The following is a 16,842-nucleotide window of genomic DNA, read 5'->3' on the forward strand; positions in this document are numbered from 1 at the left end:
AAGAGATTGCAGGGCGAACAGGTGAAAGGGAGGCAGCAGATCTTGAGACTCAGTGAGTCTCACCCCACCTCCTACTAGTATAAATAGGTTCATTGGAGCACCTCCATCTCCACAAGCCTTAGTAGGCTCTCTCGGTGCCCCTGGCAGCCACCCCTTCTGCTTCTGCTTATAAGGGCCTTAGTAGGAGCGGCAGGTCCAGAAGAGCCTAAATGTGGTTCTCAACCCCCTGACTCTTCTAAAGAGTTAGCTGGTCTTTTCAGGTACCTGATGGTCCTGTTTAGCTAGTCTGGGCCAAACAAGCCTCCTCCTACTTCTGGGAGAGAAGGAAGACAGGAGAGTTGATGCTCAAAGCATCCTAAAGTTTCCTGGAGTGGGAGCAGGAATCCCAGCTGTCTCCCAGAGCCTGTAAGGTGAGCGGAGTGGGGGAGGGCAGGGGAAGGAGGAGGGAAAGGGTGGCAAAACTAAGGTAATCTGGCTTCCTTAATTCTGAATTTCTGTAATTTTCAAATGATTGAGTTTCCCCATATATTTAACCTTTATTGTGAATTTCATGGATTTTGACGGTTGCTTTTTTTTTTTAAACTACAGTGTTCTTGGAAGAATTTTGACTTTTACGTTACTGATATTCTGGATGGAGCCATTCATGGTTCCATAGGGAGTTAAAGGCAGGGTTCTGATTTGTCCTTAAAATAGGACTAAACTTGCCCTGTTAAACACTTGAAATACTATTGTCACCTTTCAGTAAGACTAGGTCACATTGCTTTTCATGGACAAAGTGTGCGTGCGTGTGTGTGTATGTGTGTGATATGCTCAAACTTAACTGACCTTATCAAAGACTTGTTTTGACTGGGATATATATGTGCACTGTGGCCAAGTTGCACTTTCTGCAGGAAGCCCACGTTTCTCTATTAAGAGAGATAGTGTGGCCTAGTGGATAGAGGACTGGACTGGACTGGAAGACAGGAGGTATGGGTCCTAGTCCTGGCTCCGCTACTGACATGCTGTGTGACCTTGAGCAAGTCACTTCACTTCTCTGAGCCTCTGTTTCCCCTTTCACCCTTTGTCTTGTCTATTCAGACTGTTAGGTCTTTGGGGGAGGTATTGTGTTGAGTATGCACGTTTACAGCTTCTAGCCTAAAGGGCCCTGATCTCATTTGGAGTCTCTAGATGTTATTGCATTACACATGGTTAGTTGGTGGTGGTGGTTGCTTATCAGCCACAATGATGTATTAAAATCACTTGTGAATTATTTTTTTTAAATAAAGAGGCGTGTGGGATGGGTTGTTTATTTTGGGATGAAGATATTGGTTATGGCGAGAGAGTGTGTCAGAGGCACATCTGCAGGATGAGTCAAATCCCGCCATTTGTGGGTATTCCGCAACCCCATCACTTAGAACAATGAAAATTTGTCAGCTCAATCCAAATATATAATAAGGATCAGTCATAACCTGATAGGGCAATAGGCTAGATGACCTTAAGGATCTATCTAGATTGCAAAACTGTCTTTTTGAGGTATTTACTAAGTAAGGGTTAATGCTGTAATAGGATATATAAACCATGGCTCCTGTGAACTTGCAAGCACGAGGAAGACTGAAGAAATTGGCTCTGTTCCCTGACAATTTACTGATTGATGCAAAGTTTGCATCAATCTATTCTGCTGTGGAGTAAATAAATTGTGCCTTTCCTGAGAAGTGACGGGCCAGCTAATCAAATAGTCAGACAGCGGCTTCCCATCAGGCAAAAGGCCAAATTCTGCTCTGCATTACACTGGTGTAAGTTTGGAGAAAGTCCACTGAAGTCAACAATGACTCTATTCAAGTCAGTGGACCTACTCCCATTGTGCCAGCATCTGTGCCTGTGGTGAGCACTCCGGATTGCGCTTGTATCAGAGGACAGAAGATGTGTTGCTTGGCCATGTTGCAGATGTGGTTAGATAGGAGTAAACTGGCAGTGTGGGATGTGCTCATGAGGAACTGGAGCCAGGAAATGCTGGTTAGCAAAGCCCTAGAATGTTGAAACTAGAGACTGATGTGCTGTCTTCTAAGGGCACTGGACTATTACAAGTACTGTGGAGCAGTTTCATGATACCCCCACTGACCTTATTGTTTTTCCTCTTGGCAGGCACAGTTAAGCCAGGACAATAGCACAGTGGGTCACCTTCCATCTAAGTGCATGGTGGATTTTGTGTTTGGAGAAAGGAGGCAATTGCCAAAGACAAGAGCTTATAGAAGTATCGGCTCTTAATTGACTTATGCCATATAATGGTTCAGTTGTGGATGCCTGCAGCAGGGTTTGTTGTCAAAACTGTGTCTGCTTGGCTTTGAACCAAATGGAGATGCATGTTCAATTAGGGTGGGTTTTTTTGGATGTTATTTAACAAAATAGTCTCTTCCCTCCTGTCCCCCCCGTCCCGTCCTGCCCCATCCCACAACCCCCCCCCCAGTTTCTGATTAGCGGCTCATCATTCACTGGACAAGTGCTACAAGTCAGTTTTGCAGGAAATCATAGAAAAATCATGCACTGGTATTTATTTATAAACCATTGCCTCATCTGTAGGGAATGAGCTCAAGATAAAGGCTTTGAAAGCCAACTCTTCAAGGGAGAATAACAATCTAAGATCCTGGTTAACCAATTTATTTTTTTCTTTTTGAATGTACTATTTTGTGTCCATGCATGGTCCTTTGTATATTAGTGGATTCGAACAGTCTAGATTCCTGCCAACAAGTATCTTTTTTAAGGGCCAATAGTAATTTAAATATCACATTTTTGTCTGAATGTTTCTGTGTGTGTTTGTGTTTCCAGAGTTGCTAGTTACTCGTCCTTGTTCTCCAGTTGGTGAAGTATTTAAATAGATTCTGAAAGGTTCGCAGGGGTCCCATTGTAGCCTAAAAATTGAAACAATGAGATTAAAAACAAAAACCACTCAGGCATAAAAGTGTAATGCATTTGACTTAATTCACAATACCAGCAACTGATATTATATTCTTTCACTCAGGAGTAAATTACTTGGCTCCTGATCTCTCCAGTGTAATTTACTACAGTGTATGTTTTAAAGCTATTTTTACGTGCATGTTAAAGGCTAACATTGCAGTTTTCTCTGGCTGGCTGATGTGAGGGGGGGAATCCTTCCTTACAGCCATGGGTGAGATGAAATACAGCAGTGCTAATCTCTAGCACATGTGAAAAATGGGGGTAGTGGACTCAGAGAACAAAAAGTCCAGATACCAGCAGTTAGCTGACATGTCAGCAGCTGCTAAAGTGGAAAATGAATGATAATTGTTGGTGCAAACCTTCAGAGAGTGTCTAAAGATCACAGCAAAGGGTTAATCGTAGCCATGTGTGTAGTGCCTTCTGGCATTATATAGCATAGCAGAGCTAGTATTTATGAATGAAGGTCAGACATGTCACTTTCAAGCATAGGTGCTGGAACTGCGGGTGCTTGAAGTGGTTTGCATTATATACAGGGTTAACAGTTTGGTTCAATGGCTCTCAGCACCCCCACTGTAAAAATTGTTTCACCACCCCTGCTTTCAAGACCATCTCTGACTAGCTGTTTAAAGAAACAAACAAAAAACCCCACAATATTTTGTAAAGAACAAAGCTAGGTTGAATTGCAGCCCTAATTGCTCTGATGTGTCAGAAATGTGACATGGTGCACAATATGTAGGGGCTCAAGGGTTTTATCCCATCTCCACCAAGTGAGAAGCCAATGCTATTATTAGTAACACTGACTCATAGAAGCAAGAATGCCAGACTGCTTGGGCTGTGTCCCTGCCGCACATGCGGGAGCTAACAATAGAAGCCCAGCCTAGATGCATTAGGCAATAGGCATTTTTTCCCCATGCATTTCCCTACATGTTTTTTTATTTAAATAAAGACTTAGTTGAATAAGAAATACCACATCAGAGCTGAGAGAGGCTGGCTTCTTTAATTTCTTTCTGTTCCGGGTGGTATATATACAAAACACTTCGAAATATTTGCAGTAAATAAAATCTATCACGGGCTCTATGTTCTGTTTCTCCAAGATGAATCATCTATCTGCCGTTCCGTCGGAAGGGCGCCTGCAGATGGATTATGCACATTAACTTTTTTTCTCCTGAAGTTAAGGCTTTGGGAAGGAATTGCCTTATGGTGGCCTGAGATACAATCCAATTTCAGCTCTGCGAAGCCAGAAGTGTGGTTTAATTGAGTTTGTTACTGGGAACCAGGAATACCTGAGTTTTGAACCCAGGTCATCCATTGACTTCCTCTTTGAGCTTGGACAAATTGCTTAACTTCTCAGCCGTTTCTTCCTCTTTTTTTTTTTCTTTTCCCCCTCCCTTTTCCCCAGTTGTAAAACATGGATGATAAAATTTACCTGCCCAAAAGGGGCATGGTAAGGATTATTTAATATTTATAAAGTGATTTGTAGATAAGTGCAAAGCATTATGAATAAAGCCCTTTGGAGAAGGAAAATAGATATAAGTACAGTATTGCCAATCACAAGGGTTCACAAATCATGGTCTCTTCCCCCCGTCCCCTGGAAAAAAAGTGAGATTGGCTTAAAATGTGGGTTTTTAAAAAGTATATTTTATATTTGTCTTCTGGTTTTTGAGCCACTAGGCATTGTTTTATTATTATTTTTAGGCCTTATGCAATAAATATGATTAAGGGCCAGCCAAGAATGGAGCCCCATTATGCTAGGTGCTGTACAAACACAAAGTAGCCGACATTTTCAAGCTTTTCTCCAAAATCTCACGGGCTGGAAACTTGCTACTTTTTTTTTTTTAATAAAGTCTAAGCATCTCACCTAATAACATGACTCCAGAAGCTGGGGCTTCAGTGGAAAACAACAAATCATGAGAATTTCTATGAAATTGTGAAAGGCTTGGCAACACTGTAAGTGCTTTATTATTTTATGACATCATAAAAACCAGACCAGTTGCGTGTCAGGACTCAGTAGTGCTATATTGAATGGACAGAGGTGTGTGTGTGTGTGTGTGTTTTGGAGAAATTTACAGGTAGCCTCATTGTTCAAGACATCAATCTTTTCAGTTTTTTGAGCACTCATTATCTTTTTTAAATTTTTTTAAAGAAGGGAATAATAAGAGGATTTGGAGCTTATACATATTGTACCTCCAAAGCAGATGAGTGACTCAGAACCATGCCAAGAAATTTCACTTAGTGAACATTTTGACCTTTGCTCCCAAACCTAGTTGCCGTCTAGAGAAAACACTCTGGGTTTTTTTAATGTTTGACTATTTTTTTTTTAACAGCATCCTTCAGAGAGATGGCCAATGTGCACAGTCTCATTTGACTATTTCATTGTGTGCTGTGGTGGAAAGACATTAGGAGAACGTCACAGAGCCTGTTTGCTTTCTGGATATTGACATTTATGTCTGTTTAATTAACATTTATGTCTGTTTTAAAATGAAAACAGAAGTGGGTAAACAGCGCTCCATCAAAGAAAGTCAGCTCTGCTGCCATTGTCCACTTGTTAAATTTCCAGTCACCTTTGTGCTTCCTCACACCCTTGGGAGGAGGTCTCCAAAATTCAGAAAACGAACGCATTATCCTCTTTCAAAACTATCCTTAAAACTTCCTTTGCTGTGATGCCTACAAAAAAACTTGCCAACAGTTAAACTGTTGGTATGCTGAGACCATGCCTGTCATGCTAACCAATATTGTTTTATTGTTTCTTTGTACTTCCCTGTCTGTCGGCATCCATCTGTTGTCTCTGTTCTTATATATAGATTTTAAGCTTTTTATGACTTTTTAATCTGTTTATACCGTACCTAGCACAATGGGGTCCTAGTCCATGACTAGGGCTCCTAGACACTAAAATAATACAAATAATCAGCACTTGTCCTATATTCATCTGAGGTTCCATTCAGGCTCAGTTTGGTTCAAATGAAAAATAAGCTAGTGAATATCAATTTTGCAATTTAAATAGTTCCCCAGGCATTCCTCAGTGCTCCTCACTTGCAATCTGTTCTCTGTCACTTGGGGGATAACTATGTTGCCAGTGCTATGCTGCTTGGCAAGGAGAAATGGAAGGTGGTGTCAGTGACTAGAGATTAGGGACGGTGGAATTTTGCGTTTGTTACGCAGCAGCTGCCGCAGGTTGTTTCAGCACAAGGGGCAGAGTCCACACGCACAGAATGAACTGGCACTAGTAACAGGAAAAGGGACAGAGCGGGAGAGAGTGAGGAGATAGGAGGCACAGGAAGAAGAGACAGTGACAAGCAATCAGACTGTATCAGATTTTGTGGAAAATCTGACCAAGGAAAAGACGCCTCTGGAATAAGCTGTCTCCTGCGGGCCCGCCCCCACCTTTTTTTTTTTTTTTCCCCCTATCCCAGCCAAACATTGCTGGAAGGAAAGTGTGCGAATGTAAATTACTTCAGTTAATCCTTGCTGTCTCTGCTACAAAGAGGACTCATTTGCCATGGTGAAAGAAAAAGGTAATTTACATGTATTGATATGTCAGCCATGATCGTCTAAGGTTTAAACCTTTCAGTGAAGAGTTAAAGTTGTTGTTGGTTGGCTACTTTTTTCCTGTTTTTATCCTTGTGCCAATAACTGCAGTGAGCTGCATTAAGTATTTCTGCATCTATTTCCCCTGCCGTAGGGTTTGGCTTGCACCTTGTTTCAGGTTGTTTTTTTTCTTGGTAAATGCTTGTTTGTAAATGTTACCTGACTTGCATTTTCTATCTACTGTTTTATTGTGTTTTTATACAATTCCTGGAGTCTTTGCCACCAAATGAGTTACATTAAAAATGTAAATGGAATATTGTCATAGCCAGCAAGCCCTGGACATGAAGGAGCATGTCCTCAGTTTGTTTTTTGTATAGAAATGGGCTGTTTTGTAAATGATTGTTTTTTGTTGTTGTGTCTGGACTCTGCAAGTTGTAATTGATCATTGTAATTTAATTATCTTAAATCACCCCTTAAAGCTGCTGCTCAAGCAAAAGACAGACTTGGAGTAGGAGAAATCAGGGAGTTGGCCAAGGAGTCGTTCTTTTCAGTAACACAGGTCTGTCTCTCTTGTTGCATTACAGTGATATGAAATATAATCTAAACTCAGATATGACTCATGGATTGGAGGTAATTTTGAAATTTAATATTTTAATAGGTAGATTCATAGGCAGTAACACGAGGCTTAAAGACAATCTCTGCATACCACACAGAGAATCTGTGTAATTTATCTCTGCTTATAAATCTCAGTAAAAGCAGGCTGGACAGAATGTAATGTTGGAAAGGGGTGGAAGTGTCAAATTAGGCTAATAATTTAGTAGATTTTTACCTCTGAGGCCTTAGCTGAAAACTGGTTGAGGTGACAAATAAAATGAATTGAGTGACCTTAACCTGGTCTGTCATGGGCATGCCAAACCACTGAACAGTCTGGCATAGTTCTGGTCAATTGACTGTCCCTGCTTAAGTGAAGCCCAAGTCTGGCATCACAAGTATTGTCTGCTGTTCAGGTTTGAGGTATGTTATGTGGGTACTATCAGCCTCTCTTTAGCATTAGGGAGTCACAGATGATATAGTGATCAAATCCCACTTGGGTCAGCTCAGCCCTTCACCCCTTCCAGCAGAGGTAAATGAAGTATGGTGGAGATCACTCTCCTTACAATGTGTATGATAATCAAGTTGGGCCATTTCCAGCACAAATCCAGGTTTTCTCACCCTCCGCCCCCCCACATACAAACTCACTCTCCTGCTGGTAATAGCCCATCCAAAGTGACCACTCTCTTTACAATGTGCATGATAATCAAGGTGGGCCATTTCCAGCACAAATCCAGGTTTTCTCACCCCCCCCCCCCCCCACACACAAACTCACTCTCTTGCTAAGTCATTATGCAAGGTAGCCTATTTCCCCTTGTTTTTTCCTACCCCCTCCCCCCCAGACGTTCTGGTTAAACTTGGATTTATGCTGGAAATGGCCCACCTTGATTATCATACACATTGTAAGGAGAGTGGTCAGTTTGGATGAGCTATTGCCAGCAGGAGAGTGAGTTTGTGGCGGGGGTGGGTGAGAAAACCTGGATTTGTGCTGGAAATGGCCCACCTTGATTATCATACACATTGTAAAGAGAGTGGTCACTTTGGATGAGCTATTATCAGCAGGAGAGTGAGTTTGTGTGTGTGTGGGGGGGGGGGCGGAGGGTGAGAAAACCTGGATTTGTGCTGGAAATGGCCCACCTTGATTATCATACACATTGTAAGGAGAGTGATCACTTTAGATAAGCTATTACCAGCAGGAGAGTGGGGTGGGAGGAGGTATTGTTTCATGGTCTCTGTGTATATAATGTCTTCTGCAGTTTCCACAGTATGCATCCAATGAAGTGAGCTGTAGCTCACGAAAGCTTATGCTCAAATAAATTGGTTAGTCTCTAAGGTGCCACAAGTACTCCTTTTCTTGATACCTCTCTATTACAGATTGCAAACAGTCAGTAGCCCTGAGTATCTTTCCATATTTCTCCCCATTATTTTTCTGCCGTACTATTTCAGACAAATATTCCCACAACTCCTTCCCCCACTTCATCCAGGACATCAGGAGTTGCCTCTACTTTGGAGCTGATTCAAATGCCACTCTGTAGTGTTGTGCTTGCTTTCGAGATGACATGCTAGTCTAGTGCAGCTGGTACCCTCTCTTCCAGCTTCTGCATGAGTTGTCCTCTCTTTAGCGTGCCTAAAATTCTGCCTGTCTAATGCCTGGGAAACCTAATGGTGGTTCATAAACATGCTGGCCAGGAACTGGAGGGGCTGGTTTCAGCTAGAAAAATGCAATCCCAATTCACTGACGTGCGAACCAGTTAGTAACGGTTTATATAAAATTAGCATGCTTCATTATGTTCACAGTGTAGAATGATTTCAGTGTGTGTCTGGTCAGCTCAGATATGTGCATAGAAAAATATTGAGTCCAGGCTGCTATTCTTCAGTCACCAGATGACGTTGGCAGAATTATGATTGACTAACATTACATTTTTGTCCCTCTGAATGTGCACCTGTCTGCTTCCTTTGATCTAGTTAACTTGACACATTGTTACGCTATTTCATTCAAGAACAACTTGCCCTCACAGTATTCAATAACTGGTAAAATAACTTATGTGTGCTTCTCAGTCAGTATCTGCTTTTCAGAATATCCACTGTCACGCCGCAACTTAAAATCCCTACTGTGGAGTGTAACTAGTGTATTAGTTTTGAATCCAGTTTAGTAATATATTTTTCTAGCTAGGAGCTGGCCTATAGAACTAGACTAAGTGTTACAATGTTGAGGTTTGAGACTGAATTTTGAACTTGAGGTCAAGATCCTCAGCTGGTATAAAATGGCCTAGCTCCAATTAGAGCAATGTCAATTCACAGCAGCTGAGGATTTGCCCTGAGGCTTGATGTTTTGGCCAACAGATTCTGGGAGTATCCACGGGTACAACTCCCATTCTTACTTGAATGGTAAATGCCAAAAGATGAAGGGAGGAGTTGACCCTGATGGTATTTTAACTTACGATCCCTATGGGAAGTTATGTGGGATCACATGTCGGGAAGACTCAGGGGAATGGAGCTATGCCTTGATAGGCCAGAGTTGTCCTCTGGAATGACAGTGCTTGATTGAAAAGATGGAAGTTTGATGGAGACTTTAACCCTCAAGTGCCCAACTCTTCAGCCTTAAGGTTTGTGCCTGTCCTGCAGGAGGTCCCTCTGGGTCTCTCTGTGTAATGGTAGGCACAGGTGTCTGGAGGGCTCGGGATGCCTTAAGCTGGGGGTGGAGTGTGTGTGTCAGGGAGTCCCAGCCAACCAAGCATCACAGAAAAAATCAATATATTTCAGCAAAACTTTAATAAAATTTCCATTTGCAATTTACCCTTTTTGTCTCTTAAAATATTGCAGGGAAATATGCAGTGCCCTATTAGTTGAGGTGTTGCCAAGTTAATTCATTAAGTTCATGGTCAAGAAACTTCCTTGATGCTGACTGTGTCCCCAGTCCTGCCTTCTTTTCTATCCACATCTCCCATTGCAGTTATTTATGCCAGTACCAGAACTGAAGCACTTTAGATGAGATTACTCTTGAAGACCACTCAAACTTCAGCTTGTACATGAAAAGCATCTTCTTGGTCACTTAACAGTTTTCCTTGCATGGAACAAGGTCAAGGTTACAGAACAATGTGTCCATTTAGTCATTCTTGAGTGAACCTCTCTGGTGACAGGTTTTGCCACCTTCACCACCCTCTGAGTGTAATCATGAGTACCTAGCACTCTTAGACTGGGTCTCCAGGCTGCAGCCTTCTAGTTTACCAACCATGATAAGAAGACAAGCCCAGTTGTGTTTGGCACCTGTTACCCATTTTCCTCCAGGAACCTGTGACCACCAACTGATTTACAGTAACTCAAAAACAGCTTCTTCAAAACAAAATATTTATTCACCCACAACTCCATAGCAAGCAGAGACAAGGGATAAAACCACAAAATGCCTGTATATGAGGTCTTGCATACACTTTATTCTTTCCTTGCAAGTTTTGGGTATGTTCCACTCAACCCAGTCATCCCTATTCCTGTCCTGGGAGAGAGACAGTCCCTGCAGCATCCTCTGTATTCCTCAGAAATTCACCTCCATCTGCTGCTTGCTCACTTTCTCCCGCCCCCCTCCCCCCCCCCCCCCCCGTTTCTTGTCTCTGCAGGGTTTTTAGTGGTTTAGTGTTCCTTTGTTCCTACGCCCTGATCTGGGAAGAATAAGTCTTGCTATGCTGGCTGGAGCATTTCCCAATTAATAACTCCCCCATTGTTTCTCAAGGAACCGTGGTATTCTCTCTGGTTGTACCTTGTAATATTTTCCTGTTTGTTTTCCCCATCAGCTTCCTTCAATTTAATTCCATGCAGTCAGGCAGTATAATATCAAACAGTAAAATGAGTTGCATATGATGTTAAGAAAAAATAATACAAATAGCTTCCTCCTCCACAAGCACATTTTATACCTGTACTCCAGGGACTTTCCAGGTGTAATTCATAAGTTGATTAATGGATTCCAAGGCCAGAAGGAACAACGATTGTGGTCATCTTGTCTGACCTCCTATGTAACACAGGCCATAGAATTTACCCAAAATAATCCCTAGAGCAGATCTTTTAGGAAAACAGCCAATCTTGATTTAAAAATTGTCACTGATGCAGAATCCACCATGACCCTGGGTAAATTGTTCGAGTGGTTAATTACCCTCACTGTTAAAAATGTACACCCTCTTTCCAGTCTGAATTTGTCTACCTTCAGACTGCATTGAAGAGACCATTATTAAATATTTGCTCCCCATGTAGATACTTACAGATTGTAATCAAGTCACCACTGCACCTTCTCTTTGTTAAGCTAAATAGATACACTCAAAGAGCTCAATCACAATCGAGATGTTGGTTTTGAGTTATGGATATGGGTCCTGCCTCTTGGTCCTTTTTCTCCACCCAAACAGCCAGGGTGATTGCAGCCAGGGTGTCGTCACTGACAGTTCAATAGTTGGATGTTTTGTGGGTGAACAGTCTCAGTTTAGTCTCGACTCTGGAGCTTGCATCCCCAGTTGATCTGGCAGACTCTGATTTGGTTGAGGTTTGAGGAACTATATTTTCTTTTTCACTTGTGGTTTATGCTGTGTCAAATTTAGGCCTATTTTAATCTGTGGGTTTTGGGTTTGGTTTTTTATGTTGCTGGATCTGCTCATGGAGGTCTCAATAGACACATTTTATAAATATGTGAAACTAATGTATGTGAAAAGGTGGTCTTATGGTTAATGTAGTATACTGAGAGATGAGGGTTCAATGTCTGGCTCTTTGATAGATTTCCTGTTCTTGGGGGAAGTCACTTAATTGGTCTGTCTGCCTTCAGTGGCTCATCCGGCTATTCTCCTCCTTTGGATATTAACACTTCCTTTGTCTGTTTTGTGTATAAGAATTTTCTTTGGGGCAGAGAATTACTCTTACTGAGTGTGTGTGAGCAAAGAGAGATACCACCACCACTTATAATGGTAACTATACCCTAACATAACAGACATCACTTCAAACACTGTAATACCTTACCAACCGTTAAAAAGTAACGTAAAAGAATGACAGTTGTGTTTGTGTGTGTGTCTCTCTCTCTCGCCTTATGGCTTTATCCTTTTAAAATACTATATTTAAAATTTCAGCTCTGATGGACAGCATTACGTGTTTTCTTAAACTTTTACTTTTATAGGACCGATTTCACACTGTAGGATAAATATTACCATCCTGAGAATGGGGCAACAGGCTTTGTACCGTCCTGACACGTTTGATGGATTCCCATGTTTTCTGTAGTGGCATGCCAGCCATTCTCTTGCATCCCAGCTATATGCTAAAGGGAGCTTGAGCAGATGCTGTGGAGAGAGATGTAGGGAAACCGCCATTTACATCAAGAAATTTGGAGTTGTGTTTGGACTAGTGGGAGGGGATGACATAAAGGTTTTAGTAATTGCATTTGAGACACCTACATTCATGTGTTCGGGTACAGTAATCTGCACTCTCTTCACTTTGGTTGGATTGACACTTGGATGACACTTGAAAAAACTAAGGGCTTTATACATCCCTTGGCATTTCTTAAAAGACTAAAGTTTCAGGAAAGTGAATTTCTTCTTTTGTTTAAAATCAGTAATTAAAACAAAATTAAACGGCTGCTAAGAAATACTTTTCTAAGGGTAGCTAAGATCTCTGGTATGAGAACTTATTAGTTCAGACCATCTTAGGCCTGTCAAGCATAGGGTAGTCAGGAGTTGTTTTTAGGATCAGTGCAAATCAGAAGAGGGAGGGTCTGTAGGGTGACACTGAATGGCACTGGCTGTGTTTAGTTCCCTTGGAGGAGAGAGTTGGAGTTTTTGTTTTTTGTCTGTGGTCAGTAGCAATCCATATAGAATCCCTTTGCTATAATTAATATGAAAGGCTGCTCTCTATCTGAAAAACACTGCACTGACTGTGTCGGTATCCCATTAAGTATGATTAGTCCTTACCCATTTGTTGATCCTGGGGATCTCCCGTGCTTATTTTGGGCCTGGTTGAGGTAAGCACATGCTTAAGCCCATCTTTGTTCAAAACAGCATGTATTTAAGTCTCATTGACCTCCGTGGGCTTTAAATTAATCACATGCAATCCTGTGCTATGCCTGTGCTATCCTGATTGGGGGGGGTGTATGTGATTTTTGCCTGTTTGTGTAGTTGTAATGTTTTTGCTACTGCCTGCCCTCATTGTTACACATATTTAGAACATTAGCTGTATCCTTGTGTAACTGATGGAGATGATACAAATAATAGGTGGCACTTATATGGCACTAATCGTACAGTGCTATAAACAGGAACAGTTTATTCTTCCCGCCATCCCAGTGATGCACATAATCCTATATTACTGTCTCCATTGTACAGAAGGGGAAAAGCAAGGCAGGGAGGTAAGTGACTTGCTCAAGGCTAAGAAGTTGGGATCAAACTATATAACATCAACCATTTATAAATGAAATGCTTTTTTAAAATTTATTTTTCTGGGTATAAATCCTCATTACACAATAGTGTGTGTGCATGGTCTAATTGTCATGGTACTGAAAACAGCATGGACAACAGGCTGGCCGGCCAGATGTGTTGGTGTTCCCAGTGCTGCTCACTTCAGTTCAGCATCACTAATGTTCTAGTAACCCACTCCAGGGAGTCTGTGAGTTGCTATCTGAACCTAGAGCCTGGTGCACATCAGAGGTTTATTTTGTTTGTTACTAATAGCATCTAGGGGACTTACGCTGTTAGCTCAAGCAGAAGCAGGTTCTTTCTGCACTTAGCTCTGAAGATCCAGCATTCAAATCTCTCTCCTGCTTCAAGTAGGGTTCATTATATTACAAATAATGCCAATTTTTAAAAAAAGTTCCTAGTATAGATAAGGAGTTACAGAGATCTATAACTTATTTATTTAGTATTGAAGAACCACAAAACAAAAGTTGATATGACAGCACGATTTATGAATTAGAGAAGCAGAAGTTGGTGTATTTTCTCCCCCCTTCCCTCCCCCCCTTTGTACTAGGTCATTTCCAAGAAACATCAATTTATTTGGTAGTCTGCTTTCTCAGCAGTCATCAGTATTTTCTCAGCATTTGTGTATTTAAAACATCTCACTAAAAACGAATGTGCTCTTTGGAGTCGGTGATATTTATTGCGGAAATGATATTGCATGTTAAGGTCTTGACTTTTACTTTGCAAATGTGCAAAAGATCCATGTTTCAGGAAGGGCTGTTCATATGGCAGGGCCTGTAGAGTAAGCGTATGCCCTCATCAGTGTTTCACACAGGAGATGGCTGCTAGGGGCAGTAGCCCATCAGGGGGTTATGTTGTTATCCTAGAATCATAGCAGTCTAGGAGTGGAAGGGACCTCAGTAGGTCATCTAGTCCAGTCTCCTGCACTCAAGGCAGGCCTATGTAATAACTAGACCATCCCTGACAGGTGTTTTTGACATGTTCTTAAAAACCTCCAGTGATGGAAATTCCCCCTCCTACCCCACACCTGGCAATTTATTCCAATGCTTAACTACCTTCATGTCCAACCTAAACCTTCCTTGCTGCAATTTAAGCCCGTTGTTTCTTGGCCTGTTCTCAGAGGTTAACAAGGAGAATTTTTCTCCTTCCTCCTTGTAACAACCTTTTATTTACTTAAAAACTGTTTTGTCCCCTCTGTCTTCTTGTCTCCAGACTATACAAACCCATTTTTTTCAATCTTTCCTCATAAGTCATGTTTTCTAGAACTTTAATCATTTTGTCGATCTTCTCTGGATTTTCTCCAATTTGTCCACATCTTTCCTGAAATATGGTGCCTAGAACTGGACACAATACTCCAGGTGAGGCTTTATCAGCATGGAGTAGACTCGAAGAATTAATGCTTGTGTCTTGCTTACAACACTCCTGCTAATACATCCCAGAATGTTTGCTTTCCTCCCCCCCACCCCCATTGCTACCCCTTTGGCTCATTTAGCTTGTGATCCACTATGACCCCAGAACCTTTTCCACAGCACTCCTTCCCAGGCAGTCATTTCCCATTTTTTGTGTGTGCAGTTAATTGTTCCTTCCTAAGTGGAGTACTTGGCATTTGTCCTTATTGAATTGCATCCTATTTACTTCAGATCATTTGTCCAGATCATTCTGAATTTTAATCCTATCTTCCAAAGCACTTGCAACCCCTCCCAGCTTGGTATAGTCTGACACTGAGGCTAAATCCTGAGAGAGAGATTGGAGCTGAGGGGTAAGAACCTAGATGGACAGATAAATCCACGTATTGTGTGACCGTGTGCCTGGGATGGACCACGCTGAGAATGAGGCATTCAGGGCAGACTGCATGAAACAGGGCAGACAATCTCCAAAAACTCGTGATTTATTCTATAATTAGATTCACCAAACCAGTATCAGAAAAACTTCGGTAGCACCACACTGGTTAACAAGAAGCCAAACACAGTCCTCTTAAGGCATTCCATTCCTTGGCTCCCATTCAGACAAACAGATCTAATATAGTGAGGGGTTACTGAAAACCCAATTCACTATATGTGAGGTTCTACTAATCCCAAAGGATCAGACACTTATTCCAGGTCAATATGTATCTCAGATCTTATCCAAGTATCATGCTGTCAGCCAATCCTTACTAAACTAACTAAAGATTTCTTAATAGAAGAACGGAAGAGAGTAACTGAATGGTTAAGGAATCATATACATACAAGTGATTTTCAGTGTTCCTAGATCAGGATCATAGCAGTGATGGAATAGGCTGCTGGCTTGCAAAAGTCTCTCTGGTAACTTCCAAAAGATTGGAAGGTTCCCAATCCATAGTTCAAAATACTCCTTTTAGTTGTAAATTCACAGTCCAGAGAATTGGAGGAGTAATGAGGCAAAATGGCAATGTCTCAGGTGTCTCTTGTATCTTCTTCCACGTGCATGGAAATTTAATGTCCCAAACAAAGCCCACAGCCCTTGTGTATGGAAAGTTACTGACAAAGATGGAATCCAAGGTCACATGTCCACATCACATGCCCTTATATGTTTTGCTGAATCACAGGGGTGGCCATTGGCTCACTTGCTGTCCAGAGGAAGACTCAGTGAAGAGCTGATCTCCCTTACTAGCCCATCACCAACTGAATGGTCTGTGCACAACTAAATGGTTCATCAACGCTGGGCTGGCTAGATGGGATGTAAAATTACCTTGTGGGTGTCACATAAGAACAAAACACGTGAGAGATACAAATAGATATTTGCTATGTATAACTTCAGATACAAAGATGGTACATGCATATAAAGAGGATTATCATGTTTAGCAGATGACAACTTTTCCGTTGATACCTTACATGAGACACTTTGTATCAAATTTAGTGCTATTGTGCCACAGTAGTAGCAACAATGCTATAAATGGTCATCTTCAGTAATACAGCATCACATCGTGGGCCCAGCTTTGCTGTTTGGGAAATGGTGGTGTAGCTGACAACTGCCATTGCCTCTTTAAGAGGCTTAAAATGAGGCCTTTAATGGGGTTGTTGGTTGTCGTGGGGCAGAATTTGACCCAGAAATATTTTCTTTTGGTGAGGAAAAATACCTTTTTCAGTTAGGTAGGTTTTTTGGGGGGGGGAGTGTTTTTTTTTAATAGACATTCTTATCTATTTCTGTGCAAAATTTCTCCCCTGTTGATGCATGTATTAAATTGTGTCAATGACACAATGACACAATGACATGTCAGCACAAAGATATTGTAACACAGCTGGAAGGCCATTGGGCTAAGGAAATGTTCACCTCAGAAATCTCACTTCAATTCTCGTGCTTAAAGTTTTATGTTTCATTTTATTCAATATCTTCATAAATGATCTGGAGG

The 16,842-nt window shown here is 41.5% G+C and overlaps 1 protein-coding gene across 13 annotated transcripts in view; it reads left to right on the forward strand.

Annotated features, from left to right (window-relative positions):
* The window catches only part of ABLIM1 (actin binding LIM protein 1), a 314,885-nt gene that overhangs the window by 103,283 nt on the left and 194,760 nt on the right, over positions 1–16,842 (forward strand). For 6 of the 13 annotated variants that reach the window (XM_073354293.1, XM_073354280.2, XM_073354281.1 and 3 more), the window contains exon 1: positions 6,087–6,443. The exons of 2 other annotated variants lie outside the window; for them this stretch is intronic. In XM_073354293.1, the coding sequence (XP_073210394.1) occupies positions 6,428–6,443 (16 nt within the window). In that variant the 5' untranslated portion in view covers positions 6,087–6,427. Of the gene's footprint in view, positions 1–6,084; positions 6,444–16,842 lie in introns of those variants that run through there. 5 more of the 13 variants (XM_073354288.2, XM_073354289.2, XR_012160071.2 and 2 more) reach the window with 4 other exon arrangements.

This window comes from Lepidochelys kempii, chromosome 7, assembly GCF_965140285.1.
Source record: "Lepidochelys kempii isolate rLepKem1 chromosome 7, rLepKem1.hap1, whole genome shotgun sequence".
Classification (NCBI taxonomy): Eukaryota; Metazoa; Chordata; order Testudines; family Cheloniidae; genus Lepidochelys; species Lepidochelys kempii.